General features: G+C 47.8%; 1 protein-coding gene across 5 annotated transcripts; it reads left to right on the top strand.

Annotated features, from left to right (window-relative positions):
• The first annotated feature begins 2,053 nt into the window (after positions 1-2,053).
• Positions 2,054-8,483, top strand: ART1 (ADP-ribosyltransferase 1). 5 transcript variants are annotated; one of them, XM_082219488.1, is made up of 5 exons: positions 2,054-2,143; positions 4,927-5,004; positions 5,670-6,405; positions 7,418-7,456; positions 7,557-8,483. In XM_082219488.1, exons 2-5 carry the CDS (start codon positions 4,942-4,944, stop codon positions 7,655-7,657), a joined length of 939 nt encoding a protein of 312 aa, XP_082075614.1. In that variant the 5' UTR covers positions 2,054-2,143; positions 4,927-4,941; the 3' UTR covers positions 7,658-8,483. The 5 variants fall into 5 exon arrangements, with proteins under 5 accessions (XP_082075614.1, XP_082075613.1, XP_082075616.1 ...); XM_082219487.1 differs by having other exon boundaries at positions 2,060-2,193; XM_082219489.1 differs by having other exon boundaries at positions 2,067-2,119.
• Positions 8,484-8,720: the final 237 nt, after the last annotated feature.

Genomic DNA, 8,720 nt, shown 5'->3' with positions numbered 1-8,720 from the left:
GCAGCTTCATTGTCCTGGGACAGCCTCCCTCAAGCTGGCTGGGGCTGGTGGAAGTTGTAGTCCTAAATATCTGGAGGGTACCGGCTTGGCTAAGGTTGTGTGTTATGGGGTGCAAGATTCCCCCAGGAGATGGTTCTTCGTTAAAACAATTTTTGTTAAAGATTTTCTTGGTTTACAAAAATACGTGCATTGTCTCTTTTTTCCAGGCTGTGTTTTCTACAGATCAGCTGCATTTGTTGTGGGATGTTAGTGTTAAGGTTGGGGAAGCAAAGAAGGGATGGCGAGAGGGGCTTGGCGTGGTGAAACCTATATTCTTTTAGCTGGTTAGCGTGTGGGGTTTTGTGTGAGCACCACTTCCCAGGAGATTCTGAGGCTTACCTGGTGCCCTCTGTCTTGTGACAGTTCATCACATCACCTGCTTTTAATTTATTTATCTGAAAATTTGCAATCCGCTCTTTCATTAGAAAAAAAGAGGTGGCTAAGCAGACAAAATACAACAAAACGTACTGGTAATTTAAAACACTGGTAAATTCTGATTGGTTTAAAGAAAAATTCATACGGTGAAGGCCTGTACAGTTTTCAGAAGGCGTCTGAAGAAAGACAAGGATGTTTCTTGCTGAAGGTCTATTGGCAGGGAGTTCCACAGGACACAGCCTGCCATGTTAAAGGTTTGGTCCCTGGTGGAGGCCAAGTGAACCTCACGGGCTGCATGGGGAACCACCAGAAGCCCCCCGTCAGAGGATCTCAGTGATCAAGGATCTGCTGAGCTCTCCAGTTTGCCTGTCAGCCTCTAGCTCTTGTGTAATTAGGGGTTGGCAGCCCAGGACTTCCAGACACACGACGCAGGTTTGTGCCCCAGAGGGGTCATCTTGGTGTTGTTAACACAGCAAAAATGAGTTATAAGCTCAACCTGATTGGCCTCTGGTATGAGTGCTGCAGGTTGCCTTTGTTGGTGGGAGAGATCATTCTGTCTCACTGGTCAGTTACCCTTAAGTCGGGCAGCTCCCGGTCAACCCACAACAGTGACTGGAGGAGGAATGACCTCTGGGGGAAGTGCAGAGAGGAGAAACCCCCTGCCGCATCTGCAGCAGCACAATCAGACACCTCCATCTGCCCCGGCTGCAACAAAACATCTCTCTCCCCTATCGGTTTCTACAGCCACAGCAGACGCTGCAACTCTTCAGCAATTTGACTTCACCTGCAAGGCGCACTCCTCCATTGTCTCCCGAGACAGACGGATGCCAACCAACTGGTTGATCCAGGACTTTCTCTCAACATGTTGACCCAGAAGGAGACCCTGCCCTGTAGCGGAAGTGGGTGGCGCTGTGGTCTAAACCACTGAGCCTCTTGAGCTTGCTGATCAGAAGGTTGGTGGTTCGAATCCCCGTTGCTCTGTCCCAGCTCCTGCGAACCTAGCAGTTTGAAAGCACATCAAAGTGCAAGTAGATAAATAGGTACCACTCCGACGGGAAATGGTGTTTCCGTGCACTCTGGCTTCTGCCACTGTGTCCTGTTGCACCAGTAGCGGTTTAGTCCTGCTGGCCGCATGACCCGGAAAGCTGTCTGTGGACAAACGCCGACTCCCTCAGCCTGAAAGTGAGATGAGCGCCGCAACCCCATAGTCACCTTTCACTGGACTTAACCATCCAGTGGTCCTTTACCTTTACCTTTACCTTTTACCCTGCCCTGTATTCGAGAGGGATGCCTGACTATATTATTTACCCTTGGCATTCAGCTCTGTTTTACTCAGGGTAGACCCCAAAAAATTAATGAAGTTCAGGTCCAATCATTTGCTCTGAGTAAAACGCTGTTGATTCTGCCAGGGATCCTTGAGCTAAGATTCTTGCATTGCCAGGGGCTGGACTAGATGACTCTCAGTGTCCCCCCGCCCATGTTACAGTTCTATGAATACCACCCAATGCACTCAACGCGAGCAAAATTGTTGGAGGGCTCTTGAATATTAATAGCTCAAGGGTGAGCAGCGCTGGCGGGGATTTCCAGTGGGTTCTATAAAAAGCCCCTTTGCCACCTGTCATGTCCAGAGAACGGCGTCCCACAGCTGAGAGGAGCGACCCGGGTGCGAGAAGCGGCTGCAGAGAGGGAACAAGGCCACAGATAAGTCTGACCATTTTATTTTCTGACGGTGAGAGAGAGAGAGAGAAGTCAAGGGATTGCTGCTTCTTTGAACCCAGTGTAAGAACAATTTCTTGCTCTTCGAAGCCGAGCTTCCGGCCTTGCAGCGGGTGGGGCTAGATGCCCTTGGGGTTCCTTCCAACTCTATAATTCTATGATTCATCCCTGCCCTGAACTCCGTAAAACTGGGTGGATGACGCTGCAGGTTATTTCAGACGAGCTGTTTACTGAGCCTTCATCCTGATACATCTGCCCAATGCTCACACGGAAGTTAGATTATATCCAGATTTATTGATTTCCTACAGAGCATTTGTTCTGATTTCTTGGCAAGGCAGTTATAACGACCATGAGCATTCACTCTGCATTCATCTTCGGTTGCTTGCAGAATGTCTACCTGCCTTCCGGCGTGCCATTTGTTCATCTCAGTACATTTTCCCCATTGCTTTCCAAAGTGCAAAAAAAAAGAGAAGTGGATTTGTTGTTTTTCTGGTATGCACTTGAATCCCTCCTGCAGAATACTGAGCCCCGAAGCACCTCAGTCGGGAGCTCCAATTCTCTGCTTCTGAATTGTTTCCCTGCACACTTCTATTTGCATATGCTGTGGGTTAAACCACAGAGCCTAGGACTTGCCGATCAGAAGGTCGGCGGTTCGAATCCCTGTTGCTCGGTCCCAGCTCCTGCCAACCAAGCAGTTCGAAAGCACGTCAAAGTGCAAGTAGATAAATAGGTACCGCTCCGGCGGGAAGGTAAACGGCATTTCCGTGCGCTGCTCTAGTTCGCCAGAAGCGGCTTAGTCATGCTGGCCACATGACCCGGAAGCTGGACGCCGGCTCCCTTGAACAATAAAGCAAGATGAGCGCCGCAACCCCAGAGTCGGCCACGACTGGACCTAATGGACAGGGGTCCCTTTACCTTTTACATACAAGAAAGAAAAGCTTGAGTTCATCCGTCACTAATTCTAACATGACTTCCAATCCCCCCCCCATTGTGCTTCCTAAGTTTCATTTTACAGCTGCACACTTTACTTTATCTCTCCTAAATTTTTCTGTTAGGTAAGGGGTCAGGGGTCCCTTTACCTTTATTACAGAACAGAAATTCTAACCAATGACCCTGCTCTTTGGGGGCATCATGGGGGCAAAATCTCTGAAGCCTTTCCTACCTAACTGCTTATACTGGGAGCAGATTGAGCAGCATAGAATCACAGAGTTGCAGAGTTGGAAGGGATATCAAGGGTCATCTAGTCCAGCCCCCTGCAAGGCAGGAATCGCAGCTCAAGGATCCCTGACAGGTGGCAATCCTTAAAAAACACTTTTTTGGAGTCTGCTCCCAAAATGAACAGCCCTTGGGATTCAGCCACACTTCTGTACTTTCTTAGGCACGGATCTGAGAGGTTTCACTTTTGATCTGCCACTTTCACTGGGAAAATCTGCTGTTTACCACGGAATCGGAACAAATGCCAAACTGCAGAAAGCTCAGCTGACCTTTGTTATGATTCAGAAGGAAACAGTAGGTTTTCCTGGGGAAAGCAGCAAGGCAAAAAGAGAACCTCTCAGCCCCAGGCCTAGGAAGTATGCTTTGAGCAGAAATGTGGATGAGATCTCAGAAAGTTATTCCTAGTGCTCAGTCGGAATCGCCTTTCTTTGCCATTTGAATCCAGTAGTAGCTCAGTTCCTACCCTCTGGAGCAGCAGAAACCAAGTTTGCTCCATGAAACAATCTGCCTGTTGCTTTTCCTCTCCTCCCTTGGCAATTATGCTATATAAAGGACTGAAAATATTGGCTGCAGTACCTCGACAGCCAACGTTAACGAAACATACTTTTAGGCTTTGTTACCGGAAAAAATCCGAGGGCTCCCTTGGACAAAAACAAAGACACCAACCAGGATAACTTGGAGCAAAACAGCAGCCTGTAGGCTTGGCCTTGATTGAACTGTTGCAACAGGGTGTTCCCCTCACTTGCAAGAGAGAGGAAAGACCCAGAAAGATGGTGTGCCAGACCTTATAAAAACTTTTGAAATTCCCATCCTCTAGGTCAAGCCCACCCCCAGAAACATCATGCATACATTACAGAAGGGGTTGACATCATGCATACATTACAGAAGGGGTTGACATCATGCATACATTACAGAAAGGAGGGGTTGAGGGAGGAGTTGTGGTGGTAACCTGAGTGTCCTGTCACCTGGCTGGTTCTTCCTTTCCCCCTGCCCATGAGTCACTTCCAGGAGACAAAGGGGAGTTTGCAGTTTCCTGCCCCCAGAGGGAAGAGCTGATTATTGTCCTTTGTTTCAGTCTGTGCTGAATCCACTCCCATATGCAAGTTCTTTGTGATCTTGATTGTCTTCTGTCTGGGATCACCAGGGTTGACATAGCAACTGGGCAGGGCTCCTGTGGATGTGCTGGGATGGTGAAGGGATTATGGCTGACCAGAACCAAGCCACCCCCCTTTGATAGTCCTTGTCATATGGAGTAAAATAAAAATGGAACAGTGCAAATCCGATGTATGGTTGATTTTTCTATGAATTTATAACAGAAATGTGGTGTAAGTTTGTACAAACAGAATGATTGGGGTGGGGGGGTTCCTGCTACAGCTTGTAATTTGGGGTGTGCCCTCCCCAACTTTGTGGTTTGAGAAGAAGGCAAAGTTTGTTTCTGTTTTGATGCAAATCAAAAGCTTGAACCTTACCTTGAATTCACCAGATCTGTGGACCCCCAGGTCTGTTTTCAAGTGTCAAGACACGGCTGTGAGATATCCAGGCTGGAGAGAAAAACTTGCTTCTTTTGTTTTGTTTTCAAAGGAGAGGGCGGTGAAGATGGCCCCTTTCTCTGTGATCCTGCTGCTTCACCTGGTGGGAATATTCCCAGGAGACCTTCAGGTATGAAGAGGGTGCAAGCAGTGGGACTTAAAAATCAAGATACACACACACTTCCACCCATCAGCCTCCTCAAGCCATCTCCTCGTGTATTCCTTACTGTGGTTATAAGTATTGCACCTATGGAAGCAATAGAATGAATAAAAACCGACTCTTCTTGGAAATAAAATATGATCCAGACCAAAAATATGGCTTCAAAGCTTTACTCACAGAACTTTCTTCAAAGCAGACTTAAAACAATAGTGATACATCCAAATAGTTGCATAAAATCATGTGCTTTTCAAGCCCGGGTTTAGCTCCTTAGAAATGTAAAATTACTCCAAACAGAACTGGAATCAAAACTCTTTCACTCCACACAGACTCCATTCCAGCCTGAGGCTGTTCCCTCCTAGAAAGAATCATCACTAGTACAACCTTTTGTTTTGGTGGTTTGACCACTCCCTCAAAATGGAGATTTGCAACTGAATATCTTACTCGTGTGGTCTAAAGTTAAACATCACGTGAGAGAGTAGCAGGGAGACATTCTCAGCTGATTATCAACCTGTTAGGTACCAGAGATGTCTTACTTAGCTTCAATGGAATTTTCCATGTTCCCTTTAGCAATACACATAAGAGCTACTTTCCATTTTGATGTACAATTAAACAATTAACGTTTCTTTCTGCTCCAGGTCCTCTGTTTCCCCATCCAAAGGAGAGACCTCTTCCCCATCAAAGTGTCCCCACTCGACATGGCCTTGACCTCTTTCGATGACCAGTACAAGGGATGTGCGGAGCAGATGGAGGCTGAGCTGGCCGAGCTGAATCGCACGGAGTTCGCCCAAAACAGAGTCTACGCCGAGGCCTGGGAAGAGGCCTCCTCCCAGTGGGAGGGGAGGAAAACCCCTTTGCCCGCAGGGCTCAAGCCCGAGTATGTCATCGCCATCATGGCTTACACCATCCAAGGACGCCTCCACAGGGATTTCAACGCAGCCGTGAGGGAAGCTGGACGCACGAGAGACTCTTACCTCAACAACTTCAACTTCAAGACACTTCACTTCCTCCTGACCAGGGCCCTCCACGCTTTGGGGACCACCTCTCACCCCAGGTGCCAAAAGGTGTACCGCGGGGTGCGAAACGTCCGCTTCATCTCCGAGCGCCTCAAGGCAGTCCGCTTTGGACACTTCACGTCCTCGTCGCTGAAGAACGAGAGCGCCCTGCAGTTCGGCACGGACACCTTCTTCACCATCGAGACCTGCTATGGGGTCAACATCAAGAACTTCTCCTTCTTCCCCGGCGAGGAAGAGGTCCTCATCCCCCCCTTTGAGAAGTTCAAGGTGGCCAACTTCACCAAAGCCAAGGAGACAACTTACATCCAGCTCCTCTCCCTCGAAGACTCCAGCGTCCACAACTGTGTCTTTGTGAAAGGTAACAGTCCTGTTGCTGGGGAGCAACAGAGTTAAAAAAACAATAACTCCCTATATAGCACCCATAGATGTGCAAGGTCGCCACATTCTCCTTTCTATGTAATCCAAACAGCGCAGGTGGCTCAAGACAGCCAGCCAAGCTGCGTCTGGAGCAAAAGAAAAATGGAAACCTCCAGGTCATTCAGCAAGCCAATCAAAAGGGAGTGGGGATTTTGGATAACAAATATCACAACCTTGAGTGCCTGGATGTGTACAAACCTATTCAGATGATCCAGTCAAAATTTGGGGGAAGACCACAGCTGAACTCTACAATGTGCCAACCCTGATGAAATTGCAGGGGGAGCATTTTGTCCTTAGCTATCCAATACTTTGGTTATCCCTCCCTTAGAGAGGCACTAAACATGTTATTATCTGCAATGTAGGGACCCCCCCCCTGGCTCTGCGGGGTGGGGAAGAGGGACATATTCTGTGTCCCAGTCTAAATTTCTTGAGCTGCTCAGTAATGGCACCCATGATGTTTTGTAATGTCAGTGTTTCCAGAAAGCAGGTAACTGTCCTTGTTTGGAGAACACTAGACCAGTGATTCCCAAATATTACCTAGCTGGGCTCTTAGAGGGAAGGAGGTGTGCTGGAGGTGAAAATGAACTATCAGACTTTGACAAGCTGGTACCCCTGGATCAAGCTCATGCATTTTGTTGACTTAATCAAACTAAACCATGCTAAATGGATATTGCAAAACTGTGCAATTGATTGTTGCTGTTTTGCATTTTATTGTGTTGCTATCCTCCTTGGTGGGTTGTGCGAACCTCTGTTCTGAATAATTAAGGTGGACTCTCCTTCCTTGGAGGTTGTTAAGCAGAGGTCGGATGCCCCGCTATCGGGGGATCTTTAGTCGAGATTCCTGCATTGCAGGGGGGCTGGACTAGATGACCCTGAGGAGTCCCTTTCAACTCTACAATGCTATGATTCTATGAATGACTTGCTTATAACTATCTTTGCTTTGCTCTTTGCAGAAAAAAAGTGCAAGCCCCCAAGGTGCCGGACCAGTTCAGGTGAGGGAGTAGCTGATAATTCTCTTCCCCCACCCCCACCCCAGACACTCATGCTATTAAAAGTATGCTAAAGTCCCTCCTTTTTTTCTTATATTGACAGGTGCAAGTCAGAGCCATCTCTCTGCCAGTGTCCAAATGTCCTTCTTTCTCTGGGGTTCCCTCTTCCTTGCTGGCACCCTGGGACCCCCAGACCTCCTCTGATCTCCAGGATCAAACCTCTGCCTCTCCACTGCCCTTCGCATAGTCCGCTCCTGGGGAAGCAAAACAGGAGCAAATCGAGTGCGGCTGAGAGCGAACATTAGTCTTTGCTTGAGTTAAGAGGCAAGCGGTTCGGCGGCTGTAAATAAGCCGCTTTCTAAACCCAGAGTGTGTTGCTGGCAAGAGTTCCATGGCATCTCGCCCCATTATCCCTTTGCTGTTGCAGTAGCAATTTACGTACCGTAAATGGCGTTAACAGACCCTCCAATCGCCCCTATTTTCCAGGAATAGTCTTGGATTTACAGCAGACGTCCCAGTTTATGATTTGATCCCAGAATGTCCCACTTTCCCTTTGTTGTTGTTTAGTCATTTAGTCGTGTCTGACTCTTCGTGACCCCCTGGACCAGAGCATGCCAGGCCCTCCTGTCTTCCACTGCCTCCCGCAGTTTGGTCAAACTCATGCTGGTAGCTTCAAGAACACTGCCCCACCATCTCGTCCTCTGTCGTCCCCTTCTCCTTGTGCCCTCCATCTTTCCCAACATCAGGGTCTTTTCCAGGGAGTCTTCTCTTCTCATGAGGTGGCCAAAGTCTTGGAGTCTCAGCTTCAGGATCTATCCTTCCAGTGAGCACTCAGGGCTGATTTCCTTTAAGAATGGATGCGTTTGATCTTCTTGCAGTCCATGGGACTCTCCTCCAGCACCATAATTCAAAAGCATCAGTTCTTCGGCGATCAGCCTTCTTTATGTTCCAGCTCTCACTTCCATACATCACTACTGGGAAAACCATAGCTTTAACTATATGGACTTTTTTCGGCAAAGTGATGTCTCTGCTTTTTTCAATCAATCAATCAATTTCTTTATTTGACCGATAGTCAGAATTAAAACATTACACAATAATTATAAACTATAACATTATAGGAGATACATAAGTAAGGTAGGGCCACAGAACTAGACCTCTCACAGATAACCCACGTCAAAGCATTCAGCTATACGTTTCCGACACTTGAGTGCCAGGAAAAGAAATTTAGCCACTGACAAGGTTGTTTTCCCAGAAGACTTATTTAGCA

Source organism: Podarcis vaucheri (assembly GCF_965113315.1).
Source record: "Podarcis vaucheri genome assembly, chromosome: 4".
NCBI lineage: Eukaryota > Metazoa > Chordata > Lepidosauria > Squamata > Lacertidae > Podarcis > Podarcis vaucheri.
This window is presented reverse-complemented; position numbering and strand designations above follow the sequence as displayed.